Here is a 15,035-nt window from a genome sequence, read left to right on the forward strand (position 1 = left end):
ACCATCGGCTGAGTCGGGCCGGAAGGTGATCTTGATCTCAAACTTCCTGTAGGCATCCTTGATGGTGGGCAGCGGCAGGAAAGAGTGGGGGGTCTGCGTGAAGTAGGGCACCACCCGCTCTGAGGGCAGAAAGCACAGTTCAAGACGCCACCCACGAGGTGGCGGGCAGGGGGCCGCCTATCCCGGGGTGTGTGGTCTCACCTGGCACCTGCAGATGGGCAAAGGCCTTGACCTTGCCCTGGCGGTTGGTGGCGGTGCAGACATAGGTGCCCGCGTCCTGGGGCTGGACCGAGGGCAGCAGTAGCATGTTGTTCTCCAGGCGGCTGTCGGGCGGCAGGTTCCCATCCAGCTGCAAACACACTGGCACGTTGAACCCCGGCCTTGGCCCACACCTCCACGGGGCCCGTCTCCCATCCCCGCCTGGGGCCCACCCTCAGACATGGAGCGCACACACTGGACCAAGCCTGGGCCAGCTCCTGGGGGCACCGAGATGGTGAAGACCTGGTCCCTGCCCCTCAGGCACGCCCGCTGTTTTCCTGCCTAGCATTTACCTTGCTCCAGGTGATGTCAGGAGTGGGGTAGCCAGAGGCCATGCAGGGGAAGACAGCTGAAGAACCAGTGGGCACACGGACCTCTGGGGGCGTTGAGATCTGCGGCAAGGCTGAGAGGGGAGGAGGAGACACAGGCCATCAACCTGATGACACCAACCGTTTGTGAGCCCAGCCTGTGTCCTGACTCATTTAATCCTCATGCCATCCCTGGAAGGGAGGCACTGTGTCCCCATTTCACAGATGAGGAAACTGTGGCTGTTCACTCCTGGTTGCACAGGTGGAACCAGGCAGAGCCAGGGCTCAGGGACAGGTTCAACTGACTCCACAGACCGAGCCTCTTCAACACACCTGGCTGGAAAATTGTGCAGCCCTCTGGGGACCTGAAGAGGGGGTACTAGGGCAGTGTGGGTAAGTTTGGGGCAAGTGATAGGGCTTGGGGTGAAAAAGAGTAGCCTCTGAAGAGCACACAGACCGTGTCTGCCTGGCATCATCCACTGTCCACGTTTTACTGTCTTTTACGTCTGTTTTGTGTTTGTGCTGTCTCTGCCAGCAGACTGAGCTGTAGGTCTTCCTCGTCAGAGCAGGAGCTCCAGCAGGTGACGACTACTTATCTGATTTCCTCTTGATGCCCCATGGCATAGCTTTTCCCTGCAAGTTCCAGCTGCCCCAGAGGAACACTCACTGCTATCCCTGCGGCACCTGCCTGTTATGAAACCCGCTCCCTAAATACACCAAATTGAAAATCCCCAAGAGAGCAGGAAGGAGGAGTAGCGCAGGTGAGGCAGGAGACGGCGTGAGAGCAGCCCCTGCACGCTCCCCGGCCCTGCAGAGCTCCCTGCCAGCCTTCACCTTGCACGAGTAGCAGCACGTGGGACTGGGTGGTGCCTGCGGCGTTGGTGGCGGTGCAGCGGTACTGTCCTGCGTCAGCCAGCTCCACGTGGGCGATCCTGACGATGCCTCCGCTCTGCACAACGCCAGGCCGCAGGCGCCCTCCAACTCTGCTCCACGTCACCTGAGGCTTGGGGTCACCCAGGGCCAGGCACTCGAACTCCACGGCATGGCCGACCACCACGGTCTGCACGGAGGTCCGGATGTTGATGAGCACAGAGGGCAGAGCTGGGGGAGGATGGGGTAGAACAGAGTGAGGCCAGCCTGCTGCAGGCCTGGGCTCAGAGAGGCCGCAGACTGCCCCAGAAGAGGTGAGCACTGGAGCCCGAGGCACTCAGCATTTCATTCGCTTTTCCGTGCATCCACTCATCAGCACGCTCACTTGTTCGCTCTTTGTTCATTCGTTTTACTCACTTGTGCGTCCGCAGTCATTTTCATCGGTTTGTCTGAGCGCTCCGCCCATCTCCCTTCTTCCCCCCTCCCTTGCAATATTTGTCAAGCCCCCTCACTCTGTGCTAGACGAAAGCAAGATACAATCGAATGATTCTCTTTATCTGTACACATTTAAGGGGTTTCTTGGGGAACGTGGTCCCTGTGCACTTCACCTCTGTCCCCTGCTCTTAGCAGAAGCCTGAAGCCACCGTCCTACCTTGGACAACAAGCTGGGCACTGGCCTGGGCCTGTCCCCATGGTCCATGGGCCTGGCAAACATACGTCCCTTGGCAGCTCTGGTCCAAGTTCTGGATTCTGTAAAGAAAAAAATAATAAGACATCAGTGAATAAAAACAATTGGTGAGAATACTTTGCAGTTGTGTGGGAGTTAAAAGTCGTCAAGTGTCAGCCCACAATGTAAACGTCTAGTCTCCCCAAAACCATGGGAGGTAGGTAGGAAGTCAGGGTGAGTATCACCACACCCATTTTAGACCAAGACCTTGTGGTCTAGAGTTCCAGATCACACAGTTATCAAGGAGCAGAGCTGAGATCTGGGTCACATGTATGTATCTGGCCTCAGAGCTCGTTCTCTTCCCTTTAACAATAATACAAACACGGGCCACTGGTTGCTGAAGGCCTTCCACATGCTAAGCACTGCGTTAAGTGCTTTAGGTTGTCTCATTCTGGTCTCATATAACCCACTGTACAGCTGAGAACACTGAGGCTCAGGGAGGTGAAGTGACTTGCCCAAGGCCATTGTTTTATGCTAAGCCCAGTAGGATAGGTATTCTAACAGCCCCACTGGGTGCCTTGGGCTGGGATGCCCAAGTTCAGTCCTGCCCCTGCCCCCACTCACCGGAGCACCCCATCATGTATGCTGTGGCCGGGAGGCAGCTGACCCCCTTCTTTGATCCAGCGGAGTTGAGTGCCCAGGTCGCTGGGCACGACACAGTGGAACTCGACGCTGGCCCCTATGCTCTTGGTCTCCAGCTGAGGCGTGACCTGAACGGTGGGCGCGGATCCTGCTGGGATGGGGGTGGCGGGGAGAGAGCCGGAGGGGCCTGCGGGGACAGGTAAGAGGTTGTGCGTGTGCGTGTGTGTGTGTGTGTGTGTGTGTGTGTGATATCCCCGATGCCCCTCCAGGACCCAGGAAACCCCCATCCTAACATTCAGGGGACGTTCCCCTGTTTGCCTCTCTGACCAGGGAAAGAAGACCTTTCATTGGCGGATTCATTCATCTGCTCACTCGTGCAGTCATTCAATCAACACAAATAAGAGCCTGTGGAGTGCTGGGCTGTGCTTCCAGAAGCTCCTGGCCTTCGGGAGGGGAGGGCAGCCCAAGGCGAGAGCGGGAGGGGTCGGCCTTAGAAAGATTCAGACACCTGAAGGAAGGAGAGCAAAGACTATCCTGGCTCTGTTCTAAAATAGGAGAGGGGCTTCCCTGGTGGTGCAGTGGTTAAGAATCCGCCTGCCAAAGCAGGGGACACGGGTTCAGGCCCTGGTCCTGGAAGATCCCACATGCCGCGGAGCAACTAAGCCCGTGCGACACAACTACTGAAGCCCGCGTGCCTAGAGCCCGTGCTCTGCAACAAGAGAGGCCGCCGCAAAGAGAAGCCCGTGCACCGTAATGAAGAGTAGCCCCGACTCGCCGCAACTAGAGAAAGCCCGTGTACAGCAATGAAGACCCAACGCAACCAAAAATAAATGAACAAATAAATACATAAATAAATTTAAAATAGGAGGATCCCAGGTGAAGGCACCTAATGTCCAGGTGCAGGGGACATATGGGAGGGTGGGTCAAATGCATACTATCACCATTTACCAAGTGCCTACTAGGTGCCACGGGCTCTACATATGTGTCCGTTTCTAAGTCAGCCTAGGCGCTGGCATTGTCCCCTCTGCTTTACAGGGTGAAGACAGTGAGGCTTGAGGTTCGCTGACTTGGCCAAGTTCACACAACTATCAAGTGATCGGGCTGTGCACTGAACCCAGGACCTGGGCTCACTTCAGTCCAGGCTCTTGAGGAGACCACGGAGATGTGGGATTCTCTGGAGATCCACTGAAACCCTGGGCATCCGGGGGTGGGTGCTGCCCTATCACGCATTCATTGTTGTCACCGTCCAGCATTTATGCAGCCCATTCTGGGTGCTGTGGTGGACAAGCCCGGGCTGCTGAGATGACTGGGTCCAGGCCCTGCCCTGAGCACCCTCCGTCTGGCAGGCGAGGCAGGCTGGGGTACTCATGTAAACATAGCCTCTGGCAGTATGAGGTCAATGCCAAGGGAGGGATGCAGCAGTGAGAGCTAGAGTTGCTGAGAACAGTGACCGGGGTCTTCCTGGGGGAAAAGAAGGTGTTCCAGCTAGGGGAGTGGGGGGGGGCGGTCTTCATGCCCCAGGTGGGGGTCCCCCGGCACCAGCTGAGGGGTAAGTGAAAGGCTCGGACAAGCGCCTGGAGGAAAGCTGACTCCATTCTACCCAGCCTGAGCTGGGGCTGCTCACCTCGGACCAGCACCTGGGCGAAGGCCTCAGCTGAGCCCACCTTGTTGGTGACCTGGCAGCGGTAGCGGCCTGAGTCCGCAGGGGCCGCAGGCTCAAGGAGCAGCATCTCATTCCTGGTGGTCGCCCTCCCAGGGAGGCTGCCGCCCACACGGCTCCACTGGAAGGTGAGTGGGGGCGTCCCATGAGCCAGGCACTGGAGCTGCACCGTCTCCCCTGCCTGCACCGAGGCGTGCTCCGGGACTGTGGTGGCATACGGCGGGCCTGGGGTTGGAGACACAGAGCAGAGGTCAGGATGGGAGCAGGTGCTGGGCCCTGGTGACTTGCCAAAGGACTAGGGAAGCTGAACGGGGAGCCCAGAGGACTGGGGATGAGGGAAGCCAAGGTCCCAGGAGGGGACGTGGGTTTTAGGTTAGGGCAGGCTCCGGGGCCTGAGGTGCACGTGACCCTCCAGGTAGGTTTCCTGGAGTTCTGTCCAGGGTGTGGCCTGGTTGGGGGGCTCAGACCTCCATGTAGCGCAGAGGGGGTAGCGCGAGGAGGGTGGACGAGGGCCTTACTCTCTACGTGCAGGGCGATGGTGGCCTCAGCATGCCCGGCAGGGCTAGTGGCGTTGCAGATGTACTGGCCCGAGTCCTGCTGGGCTACCCGTGGGATGATTAGCGTGTCACCTTCCAGCTGGTGCTGCCACGGCAGCGGGGAGCGCAGCTTGGACCAGCGGATGGTGGGCGTGGGGCTGCCTGTGGAGTGGGGTGGCAGAGGTTGGTGGGCTGCCCCAGGACTGGCTGGGGGTGGGATGGCCAGGAAGGGACCTGGGTCAGCTTGCTCCTTCATGGGGGGCACAAAGTGGGCACCTCAGCCATCGCTGGGAGATTGCCAGCAGCAAAGCCCCCTTCCTGAGCATGACATCCTCTTCAGGTCTCTTGTGTCTAAATTCAGGCCCCAGGGCCCGCTGCTCTGTCTGCCCTGTGTGCCAGCCCCCGTCCACACCTGTGGCTGAGCAGCGCAGGGTGGCCGTGTGTCCAGCTTCCACAGTCAGCTCGGCTTCTTCTACCTGGACCTGGGGGGTCCCTGGGGCCACAGCGCCCGTGTCTACAATTACTTCCACTCGCTTCTGCGCTGTGCCCAGTGCATTCTGAGCTAGGCAGACGTAGACGCCTGCATCTGATGGTTTAGCTGATGAAATCTGGAAGAAGCAAGGATGTTGGTCATCGGGCCACTGCGGGGGGACCTTGGCATCAGCCCTCTGGCTTGGTTTCACCTCTTTCTTCTACCCGTCCCTTTGTTTTTAGCTTTCCTATTTGACTGGCTGCTTGAGGGCTCACACTCAAGATATCCCATTAGTCTATCCATCCACACATCCACCCCCCCATCTACCCATCCATGCATCCATCATCCATCCATCCATACGTACATCTATCCACCTATCCACTCATCCACCCATTTACCCACCCATCCATCCATCTACCCATCCATCTACCCACCCATCTACCCATCCATCCACCTACCCACCCAACCACCCATCCTTCTACCCATTCCTCCTTCCACCTTCCTTCTTTCTTCCTGTCTTCCAATCTAGCCATCATCCACCTATCTCATCCCTCCCTTTCTTCACCAATTCATCACCCATCTGTCCATCCACCACTCTCTCCTCCAGGCAACTGCCCAAGAACGGGCCCTGACTGGGCCTCAGATCCAGAGATGAGACCCCGCTGACATCACCTGCAGCACCGTGTGGCTGTCCACGTGCCCAGGTGCCCGCTGCTCCAAGTTGGTGGGGGCACCGATCCGGGTCCAGCGAGCAGAAGGGCGGGGCTCCCCAGCACTGACACACTCCAGGGTGATGGCCTTTCCCACTTTCACCCGCACGGGGCTCTCGGGGAGCACAGACACTGTAGGGGGCCCTGCCCAGAGGAATGACACCACTGATACACATGCAGGGCTCTGCTGGTCACGTGCTCTGTCACAGCCCCCTTACCAGTAACTGCCAGTGGGCACTAGTCTCCCCACTGCACCTGTGTAGAGACCGAGGCTCAGAGAGGGAGAAGGCCCAAGAGGGAGGCAGTGGCAGAGGCTGGATTTAAGCCTGGAGGTTCTGAGCTCGGAATCAGGGCTGGAAACACGAAGTCAGAGCCCACGGGGTTGAAGGCCCTCACCGTGCACGCTGAGGTTCACGACACTCTGGGCCACACCATAGGCATTGGAGGCCACGCAGCGGTAGGCACCGTGGTTGCTGGGCCGGGTGCCCACGATGGTGATGATGGAGCCGTTGGGGCTGATGTGGACATTGTCTGCGGGGTTGGCATCAAGGAGGGTGTGGTCAGTGAGGGTGTCCTCCTGCCTTGGCACTGCCAGTAGGCACACCAGTGCCCCATGGCCCCGACCCCTCCAGTCTGGGTGTATCCAGCTCACAGGGTCACAGATGGTTGATAAACAAGTCCTTGGAGACTCCTGGGTCCAGCCCTCTCACCATCCAGATAGGGACACCAAGTCCCCAGAGGGGAAGGGCTTTACCCGGGGTCACACAGAAAGTTTGGTGCCACGGTCGGCTCTGCCCAGCCGCCAGTGGTGAGCCTCGTGCATTCACACCCGCCTCCAGCCCCCCACCCCCCCGGCTCACCCTCCAGCTCCGGGTTCCGAGTCTTCCACTCAAGGCTGATGGGGGCTGCCCCATCATGGATGAGGCACTTGAAGCTGGCATCTTGGCCCTGCCGCACGGTGCTGCTGGGCGGGTCGATAGAGATGACAGGGCTCCTAAGGCCTGGGGGAGGACAGAGGCAGAGGGCTGCGCTCAGCAGGGCTGGGTGGGCTCCCCCGCCTCCCCTCCCCACTCCTCGGCCCCAGTGTCTCCCCGCCTCCCCCTGCCCGTGGCGTCTCCCTCACTCACGGTAGGAGGACCCTGCACTGGGCGGGACAGTGACCGTGAAGGAGGCCTCGTGCTCAGGGCCCGAGCTGCCAACCACACGGCACACGTATTCTCCGGAGTCGGCCTGGGAGACGTGGTGGAGCCGCAGCCGGGAGCCGTGGGTCTGTCGGAGTGAGGAGAGGGTGGCCATCGTGCCAGAGCACTCGGGACAGGGCAAGTCCCCAAGCCCGGCTGTGCCAGTGCCCAAGAGTTCTCAGGAGCTCAGGGCTCCAGCTGGTGGAGATGAGGAAGCTTCATTCACAGAATCCTACAAGTCCACTCCATCCCCTTTTCAGAGGTAACTGCTGTAGGAAATGATTCAGCAGCAAAGCCAGGAGAAAAACCCAGGTCTCTCAATTCCCAGGCTGCTGAACTCCTCCCCGCAAAGTATTTTATCCCCTGGGGTCCCCAAGCATGCCAGGGTTTGTGTGAAGAAGGTTTGGGATGCAGACGGCAACTGCAGGTCAAAACTTGCCTGCCCTGAATTCTCCCCACCCCTGGCCCCTGTACCTGGTGCCGGGCGGGGAGGCTGCCTCCACGCTTATACCACGTGACCTGGGCATGTGCCTGCCCGGGTACCACACAGTCCAGGTCCAGGGTTTGTCCTTCGGCCACATGGGAGGAGGAGGCCTCGATGTAGATGGGCTGGGCCAGTCCTGGGGCTGTGGGCACAATGGGTGGGTGAGAAAGGGGCGGCTCTGGGGGTGCAGGCAGAGACCTAAGGCAGTGGCACCGAGGGCCAGCTGGCCCTCCTGGAGGTGCAGTGGCTTGAGAGGGACTGACATGGCTGAGCACCAGTGACCCAAGAAGGGTCTCTGTCCCCTGGGGGCTGAGATGCCCTGGTGAGACCTTGGTTCCCAGTGGCTGGGGGAGGGGCTGGAGGACCTTCCTGGAGCCGAGGGCTAGAGCCCTGCTGGAAAGCAGGGGGAGCAAGGCCAGGCAGGGGCCCACAAGCCTGTGCCCAGAACCGCCCGCCGCTCCTGTCACTCACCAGGAATGGGGCCCGGGCTGGAGGCCTCGATGGTGACCAGGACAGAAGCCTCCAGAGTGCCTGAGCTGCTGGCCACGCGACAGGAGTACTCGCCAGAGTCGGCAGGGGACACCTGGTTCAGCCTCAGCAGGGGGCCGTGGACCTGGCCAGGGTGGGCCGAGAGTGGGGAGAGTGAGCCGGGGGGCTGGTGGCCAAGGCCGTCAGACGCCCCAGCCCTCTCACACCTGTACCCCAGGACTGTCGTGAACCATTGCGGGCACTGCCTCCTGCCAAAGGTGACCCCCTTTGACGTTGGACGTTGTGGGGTATGTTTACTATTATGCTTTTCCTGGCAGGAGAAAGCCCAGTGCCTTGAGTAAGAGGTGTCCTTTTCTAATTTGCACCAAGGTACTGGGCAGCCAGTGACGGCCCTACCATGCCCAGCCTGTTCTTGAACTCCTGAGTCCCAGTGATCTCCTGTTGCCATTTTCCTGAAGCCCCGGATGTTGGGGCCACCTTCCCTCCCGGGCAGGGGACAGGGTGGGGTGGGAATGCCCACATCCTGCTTTCTCCAGGCTCCATACCTGGTGCCGGGCGGGAAGGCTGCCCCCGCGCCTGTGCCATGTGACCTGGGCGTGGGCCTGGCCAGGTACCACGCATTTCAGATCCAGGGTCTGCCCTTCGGCCACGTGGGAGGAGGACGTCTCGATGAGGATGGGTGGGGCTCCGCCCGGGGCTGGGGCACAGGAAGAAGTCAGTGAGCTGGGACTCCCTGTGTCCTCAGCCCCTGCCCCTGGGTGCCCAGATGGTCAGGCCAGAGGCCACAGGCAGATGGCCTTGATACCCGCCTTCCCATTCCCCTGAAGCCTGGAGCAGCTGGGCTAGCCTGGCGCCTCATTCTCCCAGCCCAGCCCCAGACAATGGTCCCACCATCCTCTGTGCTCCCGGCACCACTGGCGGCCAGGGCTCAGGGCCAGGCAGCTCCACACAGATCACTAACGTTCCCCAGACTTGAGTAGTACGGGGCTAAGAACCCAGACTCTGGGGCCAGACTGCCTGGGTTCAAAACCCAGTCCTGCCATTTATTAGTTGTGTGACCTTGGGAAAGCTACTTCACCTCTCCATGCCTCAGTTTCCCCAACTGTAAAACAGAGAGAACAATCATACCTACTTCAAAGGGTTATTGTGACGGTGGAATGAGTTAATACGTGTAAAAATACCAGGGCCCAGCACCCGGCAAGTGCATATCACGTTCATTACTTAGCAATTCAGGTACTATTATCACGGTGTCTGCTACAGCCGTGTGCTCCCTGTGCTATTAGTTCCTTTACACTTTCAACTGATTCACTTAAGAAAACCCTTAAACACACAGCCCCATCACAGGCAATGATTTCCATGCAATCATGACAGGTTTGACGTGTTGATGTTTTTTCCCTAACGTTATCACTATTAATATAAAAAAATATTTAATCAGGGCACCACCTAAAATCACCCTCTCAGATCCCAGAGGTGCAATTCCAGCCTTTAAAGAACTCGTGTAATTGCTGCAAGAGCTCTACTAGCCCCACTTTACAGATGAGGAAAGTGACACACCGAGAGGAATCCCTTGTGTAACATTTCAGAGTGTGGACAGAGGAGCCGGGACTCACGCCCACACGAGCTGGACTCCACAGCCTGTGCTCTCGGGCCCTAGGGATGAAGCCCACTTGACCTGGCTCTCGAGCCCTCCTTTCTTCCCTCCTCCTGCTTCCCAGCCCCACTGTAGGGATCCTCACCAGGGACGAGAACAGTGCCAGAGCCAGAAGCCTCGATGGTGACCAGGACTGAGGTCTCCAGGGGGCCAGAGCTGCTCACCACGCGGCACACGTACTCCCCCGAGTCAGCCGGGGATACCTGGTGCAGCCGCAGCCGTGAGCCGTGGGCCTGAGCAGGGACAGGACGGGAGAGGAGCAGAAGGAGATGGCACTTGGAATCCTTGAAGGCTGGGGCCAGGGTCCAACCTCTGACGCAGGCAGGCACTGCACCCCACAGGGGATCCCAGGCCCTCCTTCCCGGGCAGAGCTTGGGGGACAGGCCCCTAGCCAGGGCCCGCACATCCAGCAGCCCTCCCACTATGTCCTGCCCCCAACTCCCATACCTGGTGGTGAGTGGGGAGGCTGCCCCCGCGCTTGTACCACGTGACCTGGGCATGGGCCTGTCCAGGGACCACGCAGTTCAGATCCAGGGTCTGCCCTTCGGCCACGTGTGAAGATGACGACTCGATTCTGATGGGTGTGGCCCCACCAGGGACTGGGCGCACAGAAAGAGCAAGTCGGGGCTTTGGTCATGGTCAGATTTGGGAACACCTGGGTTGGTGGGAGCCTCAACTGTAGAAGCCTCCACCCTCCCAAGGTAGTAAGAAGAGCTAACACTTTATTAAGCACTTACGGTATGCCAGGCACTGTTCTAAGTACCTTACGTGCATTAACTCACTCAGTCCTCACAAAATTCACATACTTTCTGCGATGATGGAAGTGTTCTATCATCCACACTGTTCAATGCGGTGGCAACCAGCTATGTGCAGCTACTGAGCACTTTGTTTTTGAAATGTGAGGATGTGAATTTAGAATTTTAACTAATTTTAATGACCATGCATGGCTAGTGGCCACCATAACGGACGTATCTGAGGATGGAATGATCGACATCCCCACTTCACTGATGAGGGTACGGAAGCTGAGAGGGGAGAGTCACGCCCTCAAGGTACCTGGTGGTGCAGGCAGGATGTGAACCCTGGCATCCTTCTGCTGAACCCTCGTCCTGCACCACCACCCTCGTCTGAGGGCTCTGACTACAGGGCCTTTCCTCCCCGGGAAGCACTGGTACCTGCGTCTCCCAGTCCCTTCCTGGGTCTTCATCGGACTCACCAGAGGGGCTGCCGGTGCTGGGGGAGACTGAGACCACGATGGAGGCCTCCTGGGCATCGATGTTGTTGTTAGCCCGGCACACATACTCGCCTGAATCTGCCACGGACATCTGGTGCAGCCGCAGACGGGAGCCGTGAGCCTAGGGGTGTGGATAAGGAAGAAGGGAGTCAAGGGGTTGAGGGGTCACCGGCTGGCTCAGGCCTCCTCCATCAGACTGGCTGAGGCTACCCTCTGTCTACCCAGGGCAGGAAGGAGGACTGCCAGCTAATGCTTCGGGTTCTTCGCCCATGGGGGGCTGTCCCTGAACTGCCCACCCCACCGCCAGGCTCTATCTACTCTGTACCTGGTGTCGAGTGGGAAGGCTGCCCCCACGCTTGTACCACGTGATGGTGGCCTGGGGCTGCCCGGTGACCACGCAGTTCAGATCCAAGGTCTGCCCTTCAACCACCGTGGGGGACGAGGACTCGACCCTGATTGGTGGGGAGACACTGGGAACTGGGGACAGAGAGGAATGCACCACATAGTCGGAGTCAGACAAGAGTGACGGTGCCAGGCGCCTCGCTGCCTCCCCCGCACCCGCTTGCCTAGACCCCCTGCCCTAGGAGTTCTCACTGTGGGAGGAGCCGCTGCCCTGGATGGTGACGATGAGCGAGGTCTCCTGGGAGCCGGCACCGTTGCTGACATGACACACGTACTCGCCCGAGTCCGCGGGCGTCACCTGGGGGATCCGCAGCCGGGAGCCCACGATCTGAGGGGGAGCAGGTGTCAGGGGGTGCGGGCAGCACCTCCATGTCTCAGGTGCTGCCGCTGCTGCTTCCCCCGGACTCCGGGAGCCTCACTGCCTTGTCTGGGGTAGCCTCCACCCTGGCCTCCTTCAGAACTCCCTCGGTGGCCTTCCCGAGGCTCTGGGCTGGGTGGACAGTGTCTCCAGCCTTTGGACTATTCTCACCCGTCACCCCTGCAGAAAGCCCATTGAGGCCCTCCCCGGTGACGCCTATTATAGCGCTGTCACATGGCATGTCTGCCTAACCCTTTAGCCTGTGAGCTCCCTGAGGGCAGGCAGTGGTCTCATTCCATTTGAATCCTTAGTGCCAGGACCAGGACTTGGCCTGGAGCAGGTTCTCAGGGAAATGTAGTGAGTGAGTGAAGTACAGGATCCAGCTGAGGTCAGTGGGACTTATCTCCATATCCTCAGCACTGGTCCAGGGCCTGTCCAGCAAGAACACTCAATGTTTGTTGAATGACTGAATGAGCACAGACGGGCTGTTGACAGCTTTTCCTGATTCCCGTCAGGGCCGGTGACCCCAGCTTTTGCCCTCCCTGCCTGCTGGTTCCATACCTGGTGCCGGCTGGGTAGGCTGCCTCCACGCTTATACCAGGTGATGGTGTGGGGGGCTTGACTGGCCACCAGGCAGTTGAGGTCCAGCGTATGTCCGTTGGCAAGGGAGGCTGAGGACGACTCAATGCGGACGGGGTACACCACACTCTGGGCTGGGAGGGTGAGATGGAAGGCAGGGTGTGGGAGCCACTGAGGGTGGAGGGGCCCTCCCAGCCCATTTGTTATGACCCCTGAGACACTCACAGCGGGAGGGGCCGAGGCGCTGCTGGATGGTGACGAGGACGGAGGCTTCCTGGGTGCCCGAGCTGCTGACCACGCGGCACACGTACTCCCCGGAGTCAGCTGGAGTCACGTGGGGCAGCCGCAGCCTCGAGCCATGTACCTGGGAGGGGAGGCAGGTTCACAGCCAGGCTCCCACCCCCTTCCCAGGTACCCATCCCAGCCAGACCCGGCCAGATGGAGCTTTAGGGAAGCTCTTCCAGGGAGAACCACCATTCGTGACACTTCAATTCCCTTGCCCGAGGGTTGGGACTGGGTCCAGTGGGAAGAAGTGGGGGACCGGCACTTGCCACCTATGGGGCAGGTGAGGTAGACAGTGTGAGCCCATTTGGCAGATGAGGACACTGAGGATCAGGGAAGTCAAAGGACTGGCCAGGCGAGGGGCAAAGCAGTGTCCAAACTCAAAGCTCCTTACTCCGCAGTCTCGAGAGTCCTTCAGGCCCCCCTTAGCACCCCACCTCCTACCTGGTGCCGGGCAGGGAGGCTGCTCCCACGCTTGTGCCATGTGACCTGGGCGTGGGCCTGCCCAGAAACCAGGCAGTTCAGATCCAAGGTCTGCCCTTCAGCCACGTGTGAGGAGGACGACTCGATCCGGACTGGAGGGGTGACCCCCAGCGCTGGGGACAGAGGGCAGAGGGTCAGTCCCCAGCTGGGAGGAGAGGGGGAGGGGAGGGTGTGAGTGAAGGTAGGGACTGCTGGTCTCTGGGGTCCTGCCACTGCTGGAGTGGGAAGCCTCCCCCCAGCACCACTCACCAGGCACAGAGTCTGCAGACTCAATGGTGACCAGGACGGAGGCTTCCAGGGGCACTGAGCCACCTACCACGCGGCACACATACTCGCCTGAGTCGGCTGGGGACACCTGGTAGAGTCTCAGCAGTGAGCCATGGGTCTGGCCAGAATGAAGGTGAGGTCAGAAGGGGCCCTCTTAGGACCCCTGCACCTATAACCTGCAGCCCTGCCTCACTCTGAGCCTGAGAACTGGCTCTTAGTTCTGTCCTGCTCAGGGGTGAAGCGGGTGTCTTGTCCCAGGAGTGAGGGGTGGCCCAGAGGAGCCACGGGGAACTGGGCAAACACTAATACCACACTCCATCAATTCTTACACACTTAAAAAAAAAAAAAGGATGGAGAAGATAACCTGCATATTATTTTTATTTTATCTTTTATTATTATTATTTTGGCCACACTGTGTGGCCTGCGGGATCCCAGCTACCCAACCAGGGACCGAACCCGGGCCCTTGGCAGTGAAAGCATGGAGTCCTAACCACTGGACTGCCAGGGAATTCCCTAGACATACTTTTTAAAGTCTCTGAAATCAAGATGCATCTCACAGTGAATTACAATCACAAATGGCAGTTTTTTTTGTTTCTCCTTAGAGGTACATAAAATAATGGTGCATCTTGCAATCAGTGGCATCCTAAATTCTATAAAATATATCAATAATAACAGCTAACGATGGTACTTCCCTGGTGGTCCAGTGATTAAGACTCCGTGCTCCCAATGCAGGGAGCCCAGGTTTGATCGCTGGTCAGGGAACTAGATCCTGCGTGCCACAACTAAGATCCCGCATGCCGCAACTAAAGATCCTGCACACTGCAACTAAGACCCAGCGCAGCCAAATTAATAAATAAATAAATATTAAAAAAAAATAGCTAATGATATGACAGTAGTAACAGCTCATAGCACTTTCTATGAGCCAGAGCTCTGAGCACTTTGCATATAAATTAATTCATTTCATCCTTAAGATAATTCTGTAAGGGAGGTACTATTATTACCATTTTACAGATGCTGAAAATATGGTACAGGGAGATTAAGTAATTTGCTGAAGGTCACAAGCGAGGAAGTGGTGGAAGCAGCAGTCACACCTAGGCTGGCTGGTCCTAGAGGCTGGGACCATTGCCCCACACACCTGTGCAATGGGGTCCTAGGCCTCCCCGTCTCAGAGGAGCCTCCAACCCACCCTACCCTTGACCTCCACTCCCCAGTGGCCTCCCTCCTTTTCCCTTCTTGGCCTGTCTATCCTCCGGTCCTGTACCTGGTGCCGGGCGGGAAGGCTGCCCCCACGCTTGTGCCATGTGACCTGGGTGTGGGCCTGCCTGGGCACCACACAGTTCAGATCCAGGGTCTGCCCTTCGGCCACATGAGAGGAGGAGGGTTCAATGCGGATGGACTGGGTGCCACCAGGAGCTGGGAGAGAAGACGGTCCCTGGTCAGTCCAGTTCTCTGCAGCTTCCCCCGCCTTACCCCTTTCTCTGTCCAAGCGCAGCCTGCAAGTCCCA

At 58.8% G+C, this 15,035-nt stretch overlaps 1 protein-coding gene across 6 annotated transcripts in view; it reads right to left on the reverse strand.

Annotated features, from left to right (window-relative positions):
* Positions 1–15,035, reverse strand: part of HSPG2 (heparan sulfate proteoglycan 2) — a 101,992-nt gene that overhangs the window by 9,423 nt on the left and 77,534 nt on the right. For all 6 annotated transcript variants that reach the window (XM_032615175.1, XM_032615084.1, XM_032614994.1 and 3 more), the window contains 26 exons: positions 14,792–14,943; positions 13,513–13,648; positions 13,225–13,376; positions 12,724–12,862; positions 12,481–12,632; positions 11,754–11,889; positions 11,485–11,636; positions 11,142–11,280; positions 10,376–10,527; positions 10,014–10,161; positions 8,823–8,974; positions 8,260–8,401; positions 7,779–7,930; positions 7,251–7,392; positions 6,984–7,124; positions 6,520–6,654; positions 6,086–6,267; positions 5,354–5,549; positions 4,924–5,103; positions 4,370–4,630; positions 2,728–2,932; positions 2,089–2,186; positions 1,401–1,667; positions 552–661; positions 202–349; positions 3–119 (listed from right to left, as the gene is read on the reverse strand). In XM_032615175.1, coding sequence (XP_032471066.1) covers positions 3–119; positions 202–349; positions 552–661; positions 1,401–1,667; positions 2,089–2,186; positions 2,728–2,932; positions 4,370–4,630; positions 4,924–5,103; positions 5,354–5,549; positions 6,086–6,267; positions 6,520–6,654; positions 6,984–7,124; positions 7,251–7,392; positions 7,779–7,930; positions 8,260–8,401; positions 8,823–8,974; positions 10,014–10,161; positions 10,376–10,527; positions 11,142–11,280; positions 11,485–11,636; positions 11,754–11,889; positions 12,481–12,632; positions 12,724–12,862; positions 13,225–13,376; positions 13,513–13,648; positions 14,792–14,943 — 4,086 coding nt within the window. The remainder of the gene's footprint in view (positions 1–2; positions 120–201; positions 350–551; positions 662–1,400; positions 1,668–2,088; positions 2,187–2,727; positions 2,933–4,369; positions 4,631–4,923; positions 5,104–5,353; positions 5,550–6,085; positions 6,268–6,519; positions 6,655–6,983; positions 7,125–7,250; positions 7,393–7,778; positions 7,931–8,259; positions 8,402–8,822; positions 8,975–10,013; positions 10,162–10,375; positions 10,528–11,141; positions 11,281–11,484; positions 11,637–11,753; positions 11,890–12,480; positions 12,633–12,723; positions 12,863–13,224; positions 13,377–13,512; positions 13,649–14,791; positions 14,944–15,035) is intronic.

Source organism: Phocoena sinus, chromosome 1 (assembly GCF_008692025.1).
Source record: "Phocoena sinus isolate mPhoSin1 chromosome 1, mPhoSin1.pri, whole genome shotgun sequence".
In the NCBI taxonomy this organism is placed as follows: Eukaryota; Metazoa; Chordata; class Mammalia; order Artiodactyla; family Phocoenidae; genus Phocoena; species Phocoena sinus.